This window comes from Ambystoma mexicanum, chromosome 8 (genome assembly GCF_040938575.1).
Source record: "Ambystoma mexicanum isolate Mex_15411 chromosome 8, UKY_AmexF1_1, whole genome shotgun sequence".
Classification (NCBI taxonomy): Eukaryota; Metazoa; Chordata; class Amphibia; order Caudata; family Ambystomatidae; genus Ambystoma; species Ambystoma mexicanum.
The window spans coordinates 1,157,530,779-1,157,546,895 of NC_090929.1; the positions used below are offsets into that span (position 1 = coordinate 1,157,530,779).

Genomic DNA, 16,117 nt, shown 5'->3' on the forward strand with positions numbered 1-16,117 from the left:
GTCTATGGACATTAGCATTTGCCTTTAACAGTGATTTCAGAATTCCACATTTCTTCCATTGCAGGGTCTAGTTTAACTATTGTTGGAGTTCTGTAACTAGGCTTTTTTTCAGTCAGACCAAAACAAATATTTATTAAAATGAAATATCTAACTAAAGAATGACAATATTGGTATTTACTAGCGAGTATTTCAGCATATAATATCTTAACAAAGGGAAATTAATATTACACTGAAATATAAAACATACACAATGGACCCCACTGCAGCAAATCACGAGATGGCGATTAGAAACTCTGATATGCATCTGCAGCCTATCAAACATGACCAAACCCTGCATGCCAGCAAGAAACTAGAGGGCATCAAATAAAGGAAACCCATGGGAGTAAAATCAAGAAAGTGTGCCACAAGGATGGATGCTGTGGTATTTTGGTCTGAAGTGGTGGAGTAGCCTACCAGCAATTTAGAGGCATCAGGAAGACCACCCAAAGTTAAGGATGGTTTTCAAACAAATCTGTTCACCAAGAAATCCTCATGTTAAACTATGAACATGCAAAGTAACCATTGTATGTAAGATCTTTCACAATTAAAGAAGGTACGGTGATGATCGTCAGCCTGAGATCTTCTGCCGTTTGGCCAGGGGATGGCAGCCGCTACCTGACCCTGGGGGTGGTATTATGAGGGAGGATCAGATTGGAGGAGGTGGATGTCGGTGAGGTGTGGTGACCCCATCAGGAGAGACACAGTATTCTTCCCTTCCATGTGAAGAAGACCCTATAATTCCCAAATTCCTGATAGCATGTTGTCATTGTACAAATCCCTCCAGTTGTAAAACCCTAAAATCCCTTCTTGCAAACGTTCTAAGAAGGATAACATTCACAGCTCATGTATACCTAACACACACATAACACCTCCTGTCTCTGATGTTTTTGTGCTGAATAAAAATTCCAAATAAAATCACCCTAAAATCCTATGAAACCTATGGACTTCAACTCCCATACAGCCTCAAGTACTGAGACGAGGAAGAGGAAGTAGGAGTTAATGTGGATAATCTGAAACACTAAGCAGAACATGCAGATTAGTAGTTGGAATGAAATTCTATTTCGCAGGACATTTATAAATGGTGTCGCCATCTGTAATCAGAAGACGGAAAGGGAGCGAAAGAGAGAGAAGCCGGTAAGAAGCAGAACCACAGTACACGGCAGAGGCACGGGAGCGGACCTTGATGAAGCGAACAGGTTTTCAAGCTGCCACTTGCAGGCGGTGCTTACCAGAGTGGCACGATGCCACAGAAGATGCTGCAGGCACCAGGAGAAGACCAATGGGCCATCCACAGAAACAGCAGAGCAGCCTGCAGTGCGGTCAATCCCAAAAGCAGCAGATTTACCATGGACGCATGGGGAGACAGCAGAAGAGCTGAAAGAGGGTCTGGAGAGCAGAGAACGCCAACCAAAAAAGAATAATTCACTGCAACACTGTGCCACAGGTCTGAGGAAATGCCAGACACCAGTGAGTCTGCCAAGAGATGTTGGTGACCTCGGGGCATACCAACAGGCATGGAGACCATAAAGAACTTTATTTGAATACTGATCAAGTAGAAAAAGTCGGAACTTGTGCAAATCCTCATATATGAGCTGTCCATAAGAGGCAGGTTGGAGCAAGTATTGCCACAAGCCAATGAGTGTTATTGAAGGAATTGAAAGACAGAACTTGAACACGTCTCTTTATATGAGATGTCAATGTGGGGAAAGTTGGAGTAAGTGATATTTTAAGTCAAGAAAGTATAGACAGTAAAGGAATACAACGGTACTATACTGAAAGACATTGAGAACATTAGAAAAGAAGCTCTGGTGAATGAAGTACATCAGGCAGTGAGCATTTGGGTAGAAGATACCTGGCAAGGGAGTATACCAGGAAATCCATGTAAAAGATATAGATAATCTTGACATTGTGGACAGGTACCTTGCAGGAGAGTATAACAGGAGATCTGAGAAATCTACTAAAGGTTTCCTGGCAGAGGGGCATACCAGGAGGCTCTCCATAAGATTCAAGTGCTTTGAAAGAGACACTGAAACTTTCAATATTCTTAAAGAACTATCTTCACCATCCTTAGGGAGTAGTTGCCTGAAAGAGACATTTGTACCATTCTTGAGAAGTGGTTATTTGAAAGCGACAATTTTTCTATCCTTAGGAAGTGATCATTTGGACACTTATGCCATCCTCAAGAAGTGATTGTTTGAAAGAAAAGAAGTGTGTTGACATCTTTAAGGAATCATCATTTACAAGAGATACGTTTGGCGTCCTACCTGGGACTTCCAGGGCAAGGGAACTCTCCCTCTGGATCCACAGATTATTTTGTTGGATTGCTCCATTTGGTTTTGAGTACTTTTTGCCAAACTGGCATCAGAGACATTTTCCTTACACTGTTAGTTGTTTGCCTATAGTGTTAGGGTCAGATTAATGTTTTGGACACAAGGGCAGTTTATGTAATTTTGAAGATGAGACACAGACTGATCTTTAGTTTTAGTTTCCTAGGTAGGGAAAAATCTCTTTAGGATAGGGACAGATAGGCCTTAATCCGACCCTCTTTTTTCTATAAATATGTCTGAGGTTTAAAACACTACCACTGTGTCCGCCTCTCATTAATGGGCCCTCACAGTAAACAGTAAGACAACTGACCTTCCGTTTTCACTCTGCATCAAAATAAAGGAAATTATTTCAGTCATCCACTGCCACATATATGCAGTCCTTGCCAATAAGCTTACTGTACTCTTCGGAAGCCCAGATAGTTTTTACTTGTGTGCATGTTTCAGAGTCTCAGCCCACAGACCCTCAACTTTTGTCCCCCCTCTTGAAACCATCTTGTTCTGGTTACTAGCATGATGGTTTATGTAGATGTCAACTCCCACATTGGATGATAGGGTTCAATCAGGTTGTTCAAAAGTAGCAACCCTCTAACTAACATGCAATGATACGTTAGCCTAAGTAATTTATATTTAATTCTGTCCTCAAAAGCTGTCCTTTGAAACGCACATCATTTCTTAGATGCATGATCAATTTTATATAATCTGCCAGCATATCTTCATTTTCACCTAGTTGCATTTTGCTTCAAGATATTTTAAGTCCTATAAATTACAATAATCCAGCTATAAGCCCAAGTTCTCTCTACAGTTTGCAGTTTCTTCTTTTCAACAAACCACATTTTCCACACATTCCTGATTAGCAAAGAGCACCTTTTGCTAACTACATTTATTTGAGGCTCACAGTATTATGGGATCGCTATTGAATTGCGTGCGCTATTTACCACTCTAGAGTCCTAAATGAAAAGTCGGCAGCAAGTTATATCCTGCCCTCAAGCTTCCCACAAAGCTTGTATAAAGTAAACAGAAAAAAGTGTGGTTCGGGCGGATATTTTGCGCTCACACCATACACTTGTGCTTAAGTAACAAAAAATGTTTAAATTATTATTTTACAAGTCCAACATCCTTGTTCATAGATTCATTCCAAGTCAATCCAAAGAGTCAATTGGCATAATGTTTCTCAAAAATGAGTGGTTTTTAATTCTTCATCCAAAAAACACAGTCGACACGTGTTTCGACCTCCGGTCATTCTCAAGGCCCATATAAACTTCCTATATCTTTTTGATTTTAGATCTCAATTTCAGTCGATCTCACTTTAAAATTTGTTTCAATCCTGTCGGGATGAGTATATTGGATCAGAAATTGGGTGAGTATTGTAAGCTCCCGTAATCTTATAATTGTGGGTTTTAAGCTCCAAAGTTAAAAAAACACCATTTAATGGGCTAGGTCCCAGGCTCTAATCTTGAAAATGCTCAAAAAACTTTACAATACTCACCCAAAGAATTAAAAACCACTCATTTTTGAGAAACAGTATGCCAATTGACTCTTTGGATTGACTTGGAATGAATCTTTGAACAAGGATGTTGGACTTGTAAAATAATAATTTTATTTTTTTTTGTTACTTAAGCACAAGTGTATGGTGTGAGCGCAAGATATCCGCCCGAACCACGGTTTTTTCTACATTTATTTGAGACTTCACATAAGATTAATTTTGTACAATGATCCCCAAAATAGAAAACTAACTTTCCAAGGGATGTCAAAACCTTGTTTGAATATGCAAGTCGACTTCTCAACAAATCCGGCTGCATGCCAGGCTGCTGACAAATTCACTCCATCTACCCACTTAACTGTAACCAGATTTGGCATTCTAGTTGCAACAGCGGAGTTACTGGATCCTTCTTGATGCGAAAACAAATGTCTGCGTCTTCCAAAAAGAGCCCACATTTCCAAATGATGCTTGAAAAGGGCAACCAAATCGATGTTAAAGAGGGTAGGAACAACCATGCAGCACTCTACACTCCAATAATGAAAAGTTATGAAAGGCAAACCTGTGATGGCATGTGTGAAGTTTGAGGGAAAAAGGTTTTCCAGGAACAAGAAGGAATTGTCTTATTCAAGTGCATTTGGAGTGACAGAGTATACAAAGAGGTATAGAGTCATCTTACCTTCTGGAAAAAATCTTCTCCACTCTTTCCTTTACCCTCCGCAGCAGCTGTGAATAAAATAAAAACTTTCTTTAATATGCACGTTTTAGATATTTCACCTCAGGAATCAAGTTTCCTACAGTGCTATTTATCTCCTCAAGCTAAATTTCTTCCAAGTGTCATTCCAGCTGAAACAAGCGCATTATGTATTTATTCGGCATTCAAGTAATGGAAATATTTTAAATGAGATAACTAACACACATACTTAGACAAATTATCAATATGGACATTAAAAATTCCATTAATAGTCATGACTAGCCTTTTTTTTACATTTCATAGAAGGATGTAAGGCAAACAGCAAACAGGTAAAAAATGCTTAGTCGTTGTTCAAAATGATAATCTTTAATCAGTCTGAAATATTATTTTGTATCCCTTAATCACTATACAGACACATTCCTTCCAGAGCATGTACCCCCCCCCCACCTCAGGTCTTCACCAAAATGTGTTCTTAATATTGCATGCTATGAAAACCACCAGACAATAGAACCACCACGTGATGGGATTAATAACAATAAGGCTATCAGGACATTTAGAACTGCTCAAAATTCACATTTAAATTTGACGCTATAAGGAACAGAGATAGTCGTTCAAAATGTACTTGCCGTGTCACTCTGCTTCACTGACTGTCAAAGTGTCTTGCTTATGAATGTCTGTTTGTGTGCGTCTTCCCCTTCCCTCTGGTCTGTGTTTTACGTCTGTCCGCCCCACTTTGTATACCACAGGAATACGTGGGATTCATTTAGAGGAGCAGTTTTAATTGCAGTTAGTTTGTTGGCTGCAATGAATAGCTCTGCAGCCTCTTTCAAGCAGTACCCCCATCCAGTTGGTGCCACAAAGAGTTAAAGTTCAAACGTTTTAAAACAAGAAAGGCATAGGAGTTAGCTTTAATGTCCATGCTTGCTCCCTGTTCATCAGCAAAAGACTAAGTCAGAGAAGGTAAGCGACCACAAGGAAAGGGAAGATGGTATGGATGTAAGAAACGCAGTGTAAAAAAAGTCAATATCTGGGGCAAGTAAGGAGATGGAAGGGGACACATGGAGAACTGCATAACAATACATTGGCAAAGACACCAGTTTTGGCTTTTGTGCTGGTAAGAGACAGGCACTTGGCAGGCACTGCCATAATGGTGCCATCTGGCTGTAGGATAAACAATTGAAAAATGGTGCAATTACCTGGGGAAAACCCTTTTAGCACCTGTACACAAGCCAAATCTGTTGGCTTTGTCAGTGCTGGTTTAGAAAGGTCTTTAGTATGAGGAGCAGATATAAATTGAGTGGCTAAAGGCACACTTGAGGACATTTTTATTACACCAGTGGTACATTTACAGCTGCAATTAAGCAATTCACTCACAAAACTGCTTATAAATAACACTGGCAGGCCAATGTTTAATGTACCAGATTGATCGAGCTAGCTCACAGATCATGGGATGATCTGTTTTGGGGCAGGCAGTGGGTGGGAATTTGCATGAACATGAGCAGTCAATTGTTGGGAAAATACACACCCACAAGCTAAGTGTCCCTCCTCACATGTCAACTCCCTCCAAATTGGACTCCAATGCAGCAGTTTCTGCTAATAGGAGGTGCTTAAATGACACCTCATTGGCAAAACTAAAACATTAAGTAATACAGCTCCTCTGTGACTGCCAAATCAAGAAGTGAGAATTCAAAAAAATGTGTTACTCGAATATAGGTGAGAAAATCTATTACTTGCAAAGCTCTGAAAGTAAAAGGTTAAGAAAGAAAGCACCAGACAAATGTAACAAAGTACATGTGTATTAATGTTTGGACAGGTATAGAGTTTGCCGGACATCAAATTCATCTCAGGGCCATCTTTAGACATTTTGGTGTGTGGGGCGCAGACACATTTGGGGTTGCTCCCGAACAAAAGAAATGAAGAAATCCAGAATCTCTAGATCACTGTCCCCACAACCTCCCGTTGCAATCATAACCTAGAGCTCAATATACTGCAGCGACAGTGATTAAAATAAGCATGGGTACACCTTTCATGTCCCGTTGCCCCATTAATCCTTGCTAGAATCAGAAAAATAAACAAGCAGCGGCCCAGGACACATTGTGATAATAGCAGACATGAGGGGAGTATACTGGCTGTAGTGTAGATGCAGGACACGTAAGTAGCTGTATACAAATGATTCATGTACCACCACATAGATACGGAACTCAGATTAGGAGCCTCCCTAGAGAAAAGAAGGATGCAAATGAAAATTCATTTCGAAAAATAAATATGTGAACTGCATCCTACGCACAGCATTTGAAAGAAATACGAAAGGAAATGTGATGCCAGCAGAGCAGCTGCAACAAAAGTGTAAATGTTCACAGGCGGTCTAAAAATAAGATCTGTTCCATTACATGGAAGAATACAGCAATCTGTATAAAATGGAGTACAGTCAGTCAATCTGGTATGAAAAGCATAGCGTTTTATAAACAAGTTGAAAAAAACAAATTGAGGACTACATTATTTTGGTTTTCTTTATGAAACTTCCAGACTTAACGTGTAGATTTGTAACCAGAGCTTGATTGCAAAAATGTTACAATGTACCCGAATAAAGCACAACATAAAACATGGAAATGTGGAAAATAAAAAGGACTTTTAATCCTAAATTTGTCAATGAAACAGCAACTTTGGGCTTGAAAGTAAAATTGCATGTTCTCTGACCGCTGCAACAGGTACAGGGGAATGTTTTCCCAGGGAAATGACACTCAAGCTTTTAGGCTGAGCCATTTACTGTACAAAACTGCATGGATACACCAAAAGACTACATGTTGTCTTTGTTCTCAAAAGACAGGCCTTGCGAGGAAAACAAATGCTACTCATTAACCACCTCCAGGTGTCACTGGGTCTAACCAAGAATACCCTAAACACTTAAGGAATTTATTCTCAAAATCTGGGCTCACAGTGGGCCTCCTCCCCAAGTAATCAGCAACTTTCATCAAAAAAGTCTGCCATTAAGGATGCAATTCAGGCTTATTCAGATTTTAAGCCAGCTCGCATAATCACTCTGACCAACTGAACTTCAAAACACTTTTTGACAAAGAGTCCATGACAACCCTTGTCAGGGGTCATCAATGGCCCAACTGGAAATACCATTAATATTGTGTGAACCCATCACATGGGAAGAAAAAAAATCTGATTTTTAAATTTTACCTATAGGAAAACAAATTCTTGAAATGTTGTAGCCACTTTTTCAACCTGAACAATTTAAAAAACATCATCTGAATGTAATACAATTTTATTTGTTAATTATACACATCCTATGCATAAAGATCTTTTTACACAGAAACATTGCACACACTGATTCACGCATCCTAGCATTCATGCTGGCTAGACCGATATTCTGAGATGTGGCAATAGAATATTTGTGTGAAAGTATTCGAGAAGGAAAAGGAAAAATGTCACGCACACACAAATCATATATCATGCGGAGATGAGACTCACATTATTTGATTCACCTGACTGAGAGCAACCTGCAAACGTATTAGTAACATAATCACATGTGAGGAATGTGATATATCAAAAACAACCACTAGGCCATCCTTAGTCTTCTCCTAGCCCCACCTGAAGAGGCAACCCTAATACTCCCTATAAAACCCTACCACGCAACTGCCACCACCCATTCATCTCAATGTTGGACCAAGATGAACATAATTCAGAATGTAACTCGTATGTACTCGCACTCTGCATTTGACTAAGCCCAAAGTAACTGGATGTAACCAATTCCTTATGCACCTTATCAAGACTAAGTTTGAAAGTAACTGGTTGTAACCAATCTCCTTTTGCTCAAGACCAAATGTAACTGAATATAACCATATTCTTAAGCATAAGCACCTAGATGCCCTAGGGTTAGGTGTGCTATACAAATGTAATAATATATAAAAAATAAATGATGCTTTAGAAAAATCACAATTGTTTCATGTACAAATCACCAGGATGACATCACTTCAAATGGGAAGGAAACTGGGTTTAGAAGTTATTTTAAAGACTGCCCTGGGTGTTAAAATGAACAATGAGTACAAATGGGATGGTTTAGTGTGACATCACTTCTGGAACACTGTCCTATTACATTGACTGGCCAGTCAAAATGGAGAAATAGTACACACCTCTAAAAGGAGTGGATTTTGATACTTAAAAGGCAAAACCATTAGGCTGAAGGTAACTCACTCACTTATTGACTTGTAGACTGAATGGAAGAAAGAGAGACAGGGGAATTAACAAAAAGGAGGAAGAGTAGAATGGCAAGCTTTCCTTTGGATACATTTTGGATTGATGGCACACTTTTGTGAGAGCCTTATATAAAATTCAACCCCAGGCTTTCCTTAGTGGAAAAAGGAGGCAGATAGGCCCAATACAGAAGGTGAGAAACCAGGCAGTGAAGGGAAGATGCCCCTTCTTGCTGACTGATGTCCAACCATTACTAGAAAGGGAGATTTGAACCAGGCCTCAAGAAGGTATCCCCCCACCCCCTGTCTGTGAGACAGCCAAAAGAAATTCCTATGCAAGTATAATGATAAGGGGAAATATAATAAAAAAGGGGAGGTAAAGGGGAATACATTAAATCCCAGCCTTTCTTATTTGTGAAAGTATCGGGGTATATCAACTTACTGCACATCTTGAGAAATTAGTACATATGTCAGTAAGTGTTTCTATAAAGTTTGGATTTGATAAAATAGACGTGAATGCTGTGTATACTGGGAGATCCCTGCCTGACTCATTTTCTGTGTAATGGCCTAGTACAGAATGGCAGCCATATAATATCTCACTTTTCCCACGACTAGAAAAATAATATCACTTAAGTCATTCCGTGGTCATATCACTGAGCAGGGTCTTGTTACTAGCTCTGAACCACTCAAGGAAATAGGGAGAGCGTTTGTAACTGCCACCCGGTTTTTCCCACTTGAAATTACCCATAAAGAAATGACAAATGTATACTTTTTATACAGTAATGCAATATGAAACACATTTGTAGCAAATCCGTGCTTTTAAAATGGCATAGCTGAGGTTCATTAAAAGAACATTATATGTGCCATGTTCACTAGTATTTTATTGAAATAATAATGAAAATGCCTAACTTTCCTTATCCTAAGAGATTCCCCTCCATAGCATAACTAAACTAGGTTGCTAGTCAAAAGTCAAAGTCAAAAGTAAATAGTATGTCCTCCATCTAAAACACTAAGCTACTCTAGCCCTACCACTAAGACAAAACAGCAAAAGACCAGGAGAATGACTCCCTTCTTCTGGGATGCTTTTCAGCACAGTTCCTTTTAATAAGGTATCTTCAAAAAGACCCTGGCTATTCCTCGTAATAGCCCTTTTAGTTTCTTCAAGAGATCTTCCCAGGCCCTTGATAGACTTGTTCTCAGCACTCTTCAGACTCTTTCTTTTCACACTGAGAAATGTAAATAAAGTCTCTGTTTGACTCTTGCTTATTCTGTACTCTTGGTCTTTACTAGGACAACTATGATGTGCTTCTGTATGACTCCCACACTTTTGGTACTCTTGCCAACTAATGGGACGAGCATGCAGAGCCTCTGAATGACCTTCAATCTTATTACGTCTTGGCAATTCACTGGGACTAGTATGTAGGGTTTAGGAGTGATTTTCACTCTTCCTATATATTTGCCCCTCAGAGGAAAGGGTATGCAGGATTTCAGAGTGATGTTTATTCTTCTGATCTCTTTGCCCCTCATTGGGATGAGTATACAAGATTGCTGAGTGATTCTCTACACCTTGCTTCACAGGTTTCCCACTCTCCCCTGTTACAGTAGTGCCAGGGGTCTGTGTCACCCGACTAGCGTTCTTTTTTTCTTTACCATACTCGGTCAAGATGGTTCTCTGGTTTCTCTTTCTTCTCTCTGGTTTAGACCGGCGGTTGACAAAAGTAAGGACGTTGTGTTATTATGTGGCTAGACTGGCATTTTGGGGCAGGCAGTCTAGCCATTTCTTACCGTGGCATGACTTTTTGTTTTGGATATCTATGACAATGTAAAGATGTTAAGTGTTATTTGGCTAGAGGGGCATTTTGAGGCGACTAGTCTGGCTCGTTCTTACTGTGGCATGACATGTTCTGCTGAGCATCTATAATACACCAAGCATGGTATCTGTTATTACTTGGCTAGACTGACATTTTGGAGCATCCAGTCAAGTTATTTCCTACTGTGGCATGGCATTTTATTCAGGGCATCTATAATAAAGCAAGCATGGTAAGTGTTAGTAAGTGTCCAGACTGGAATACATTGTGCAGCCAGTTTGGAATATGTTCTTTTTTTTTTAAAGGCAAAGACTACAGCAGTCTGTTCTCTTGTTGGGATACTGTCATAGATTGACAGAGCCAGTATGGGCATGTTTTCTTTGTTTTCTTATAGTACCATTACTGGCATTATGTGCAAAGCAAACATGAGTAAGCTTTACGTATTGGTGCATCCAGCATGGAAATGTATGGGCACAGCCAGTGGGAAAATGTGTTTATGCTGGCATATATCATGTGCAATGTCGGTAACTTGCATCAGTTTCATTTTTGGATTGGAGATACACTACAAAACCAATTGCAAACCGTTTGTTTTTTTTACCCAGTTTTTCCACAGAAAGTGTGCTGTATGAAGCAACATTTGACCCCCCCCCCTGGTTGGTACAGGCTCCCTTGCCATAGAATGTGCCAGTAATGGTCACTTTAAATCACTAACCTGCAGCCACAACCTAGCTATGGCAGTAATGGACACTTTAAATCACATGCATGCATGAAGCACTTCATGCATGCGATTTAAAATGATTAATCCTGGCATAGATAGGGGTGGCTGCAGCCCAATGAAAATTATAGAAAGTGCTCCTATTTAGTGTACTGTTGCTGGCATGGCATTTCCTGGATTTGTTCATGTGAACCAACTGTAAATTGTATGGATGTTTACATCTGGTCAAAGATTGTGCTGCAAAATGCAGGATTTAAACAAATGTTCCCCACTTATTTATACTGCGTTTTCTCGCTACGCTCTGTCAAACTTATTTGAGGAAATATTCAGCCCCTCCACTCAAAATATTCACGAGGCATGCATGGACGTCATTTGGAGGTCACCAGGGGTCACAACTGCGACCCATGAGGTCTCTCGTGCTACCTCTGTGGTCTCCGTTGCAACCCCTAAAAAAAACTGTTTTAAAAAAAACCTTTTTAAATCTAATTTCCTGGGCTGTGGCCACTGCCATGTGGCTCTTTGTTTCTGTAGTGGCTGGCTTTCCTGTTCAGGCTTCTTTAAATAAAACATTTTAAAAAACAGGACTTTGCACAAGTGTAACACTGAGCAGTGATCCTAAAGTAGAAAGAATAGAAATAACAATTTGTCTTTCTGGATTTCTGGAATTCTATACAATAATTGCTAGACTCGTTAAATGTTTATTTCAGGCACACTTCACGGGGTCAGTGTGTTTTTAAAGACCTCATTTCAACCTTTCATCCTTCTGAGGTTGGGGTGTTGTTGGTATTGGTCAATGTATGATGTAACTGTCAAGTAGAGCGGTCACCAGTTATTTTTGTTCTTTTTGATGGTCGACTTGCGACGGTTTGAGCTGCTCGTGCGGTCTTTGACACGCTTTGCTTACTGTAGACGTAACGATTTGAGCAATCAAGTACGTGTTCCTTATTTTTAAATCACAGTTAAAATACATCCGTGTATCTATATGAGCGACCTTCACTAAATGTAATCGTCAAATAATGCTCGTCATGGTGTGAAATGGTTACTTTCAAGCCAAAAAAAGGACGGGTTTATTTCTGAGCAACAAATGCAGGCCGAGCATAATGAAGGATAGAACATCCAAAGAGAACCCCGGTGCAAGATTCCCCATTTTAAACTACACTTACAACATGTCTTAATTCTACAGGAAAGGCATTTCCGCTAAGTATTTAAAGCTTAACATTTATTTTCTCAAGCTCATTTACATTTTTACCAATAACATGGTCTATTTTGTTTCAGTTATCCACTTTAAGGAATATTGAATTTCAGGTGGAGGCTCCAACAAAAACAGCAAGGAATTGAAACAGGTGTTAACCATTATAGACCCCAGCAACAGGAGAGTTTGCTCACTTATATCCAACAAGACGGGCACAACGCAATTTTGCTCCAGATCCATTACACAAAACAGCCTGCATGCCTTTATAGAGTCGCCGATTAAAACAACACCCACATCCCCCTAAACCCCTCCACCCCCCCATGCGCACGCGAACACACACAAACACACACACACACCCTAGTAAAGAATAAGTGACCAGTTTTTCCTCGTCTTCAGAGCCATTTAAGGACCAAGTATATGTGATTCTGTACCGTGCAGCCAATTGGCAATTTAAAATAATGAGACCCATTACAGTACAGTGCTCCAAAAGAGCTAGAACTTGGCTGTGATGGTGCCCACAAATCAAATGAGCGACAAACACTTCCGACCCTAAAACATAACCACACTGGTCAACTTGGCTGTCCCCTGCTACAGGAATACCGCCTGGAAACCAGCTCAGCACACTAGCAGGATTCAGAGCTCACAGATGTACCACTTCCCCAGGGCACTGATTGCAGAACCGGTGTTGATGGCCAGATTAGCGAACTTTGATTGTTTCAGATTCATCCCCATTCTCATCAGTTCCTGCCCACGTTGCCTGTGCTGGTTCGGAACCACAATTCATGTGCAAGGAGTTGGAGCACACATGTCATATGATACAACAAACCATATACTTTCCAAGTGGTTTATTCAAGATGTCGGATGGTGGGGTTCCGATTGTCCTCCCCAGCACTGTACGAAATAGATTGTTCCTTGCCCAAAATCTCCATTGGACCTAAAAAGTGTATGGGCTCAATGTAAATGTTTCTGGACTCACACAAACATCTCTCGCGACAACAAAACCTCTGCATTTAAACCAAATGTCCCAGGTCTCAAACGAAAAGTCTCTGGAGTTTATACTCCACAGTTCAGGGATTTCTTACCTGCGTCTATCAACTCAGCTTTTTTTTCTAGTCTCTTTGGAAGACCTCCTCACCTGGGTCATGGGCCCTGCATGTGTCTGCACAGTAGGGCATCCAATAGCATCAAAGGGCAGTGTAAATGAATCTTACAACAGGAAGCTGACCACCAGATCTGTTCAGCAGGCAGGGTTTATTTCTCCTGGTTACCTCTCTGTTCAAGGGTCTTGGCTCTAGTCACCAACACAAATCCTGGTCTATGTTCTTGTGCCTATGGGAACCTCTTCATCATCTTACCACCTCATGAACGCCATCTGCTTTTACCTTCAACCAACCTTCTGTCACAAACCTTTGCCTCTGGGTTCTATGCCCCTCTTGCGATTCTCTAAGTTCTCCTCCAGCACCAACCTTCAGTTGTTAGACTCCTCCTCAACACTTATACCAAGAAGAGAGAAAAACGTAGAGAGGGGTGGCAATAAGGTTGGAATCTAGGTCTCTCGTCCCACCCCCTTTAGCTCTTTAGCTCTGGTGTTTCTTTCTATCTTTCCCAGCCTCCTGGGTTTCACTTCCCCCAATCTCTGAGGCCTCTCCTTTCCTCCTGATTATTCCCCCATCACGCCTTGCTGCTCTCCATTCAAATCTGGGATCCAACCTCTCTCTACAACCCTTCACCATCTATCCAACCTCTTCAGTCTCTCCATACTTGCAGGTCTCTCACCACATCGCAGGTTTCTGTCTGTGTCTGTGACTCTCACAGTCTCCCTTTTCCCCCAAACTCTAGGCTCTCTTTCTCGCCATATGTCTCTCCAACCTCTTGAATCTTGCTACCCCCTCTTCAACCTCTGGGGTTTCACTCCTCCTCCAACCACAGGGCCACACTCGTCTCCAAACGCTAGGGTATTGTTCCCCCATCTAACCTCTAGGGTCTCGTTTGCGACTAATTCCAGCCTCTGCGGTCTCTCTCCCCCTATCCAACCTCTGAGCCCTTCCACCCACCTATGTATTCACTGGGATATTGCTCCCATTATCTCCAACCTCTAGGGGTTTTCTCCAACCTATGGGGTCTTTCCCCATCCTCTGTGGTCATTCCCTTCTCTGCAATCTCTGGGGTCCCTCCCTTTCTCTCCACCTTCACTCGGGCTATTCCACCACAGCACCTTACTCTGCACCACCTCCTTATGCTCCATCACCTCCAGACTCTCCTCCTGCTGTTGCTTCCAGCCTCCTCCACTGGTGCTTCAACTGCAAACCCACACTCTGCGGCTACACAATGCCCTACTAACTTTGTGCTGCGAGATGAAATTATATGGAATTGGGCTTGGATGGCTTCAAGCTGTCTGAAGCAGTCAGAATCTGGAGTATGCACAGTGGCACAGTCATTGTAGATCTATCCCACTGGAGGTAATCTTTAAAAAGAGCAGCCACCTTCTTGGTTTGCAAGTGTGAATGTTCTCTGACCTGGATGGGTGGCAGCTTCTCTTCTCTCTCCAGGTCTGCTTCTGCCAGGAACTACCAAGCAGCTCACTGTGAGGAGCATCCCCCTTGAGTATTCCCCTATTGGTTGAACTGCAGTGAGGGGTTGCACCTCCTTCTGGATTCTGAGTGTTAACCACGGAAAGGGCATGGGTTCCAATTAAAGGAAATCTGTGAGGTTCATACAGCACTCCTGCAAGGTAATTTGGTCTTCATGTGCCAAAGTCAGGAAACGTGTCCTTATGGTCAGATGCCGCTGTTCGTCCAAAAGGAAATGGGAATTGTCAGAGATTTAGTCCTTCAGTTCCCAATTTATTGCTAAAATCAGAGTAGATGGGTTGACTGAGGGGCACATAGGTCATTCTTGACTCCATTAATCAATGTAGAGATTTCTACTTGCGACTTCCACCCAGATCAGTTGGAGACTTCCAAATCTGATCCAGGATTTCCTCCTGAACATGAGGTGGAGTCTGGAGTCAGGGTTTCCCGATTATGAGCTTTCTCGGCTTGGCCTGGTGACTTTTCTTGTGAGGATTGCTGGTCTTGAGGACCTCGGGGGGAGGATATCTCCAGGTCACTTTGCCACAGGGCCCACTTGAGAAGCTGTGGTGTGGGTTGACTATGGTTTCCTTGTCCGCAGCGACGCATATCAGTCTTGCAGACTCTGCAATTCTACTCGTCACCAGCTTCAGTTGATTTGCCCATATATATATATTCTTTATAGTAGACTAAAAGGTTTTGGTTGGAGAAGAAGAGAACATATATGTATTCTTACTTTCTTTTAATATCAGATTAGTTGGCTTCTCTATTGAAACCAATTCATCATATCTTTGGGTAGCTTTGTAGATTTATGTTTTTGTTCTTTCTTTCATCCGACCATCTCCACACTCGTCCAGTGATATGTTGACTTCTACCTTATTGGTTTTCCTTGGGATGTAAACTTGATTCATGAGAAGGTTACATTGTGGCTTTCTGCATCCCATGCTGATCATCTCGACTTTCACAGTCCTGGTGGTCTTCAAGTTTGATGTTGGTGGTCAAGGATATGAAATGTAGTTAGCATCTGCATTAACAATCTTGCACACAAAAAGGGCATGTCGAACATCTTTTTTATGGCTTTGTCTCATCATGGATA

General features: G+C 41.2%; 1 protein-coding gene across 2 annotated transcripts in view; it reads right to left on the reverse strand.

Moving 5' to 3' along the window:
• BICC1 (BicC family RNA binding protein 1) overlaps window positions 1-16,117 on the reverse strand; it is a 1,115,336-nt gene that overhangs the window by 697,077 nt on the left and 402,142 nt on the right. For both annotated transcript variants that reach the window (XM_069611226.1, XM_069611225.1), the window contains exon 2: window positions 4,523-4,569. In XM_069611226.1, coding sequence (XP_069467327.1) covers window positions 4,523-4,569 — 47 coding nt within the window. The remainder of the gene's footprint in view (window positions 1-4,522; window positions 4,570-16,117) is intronic.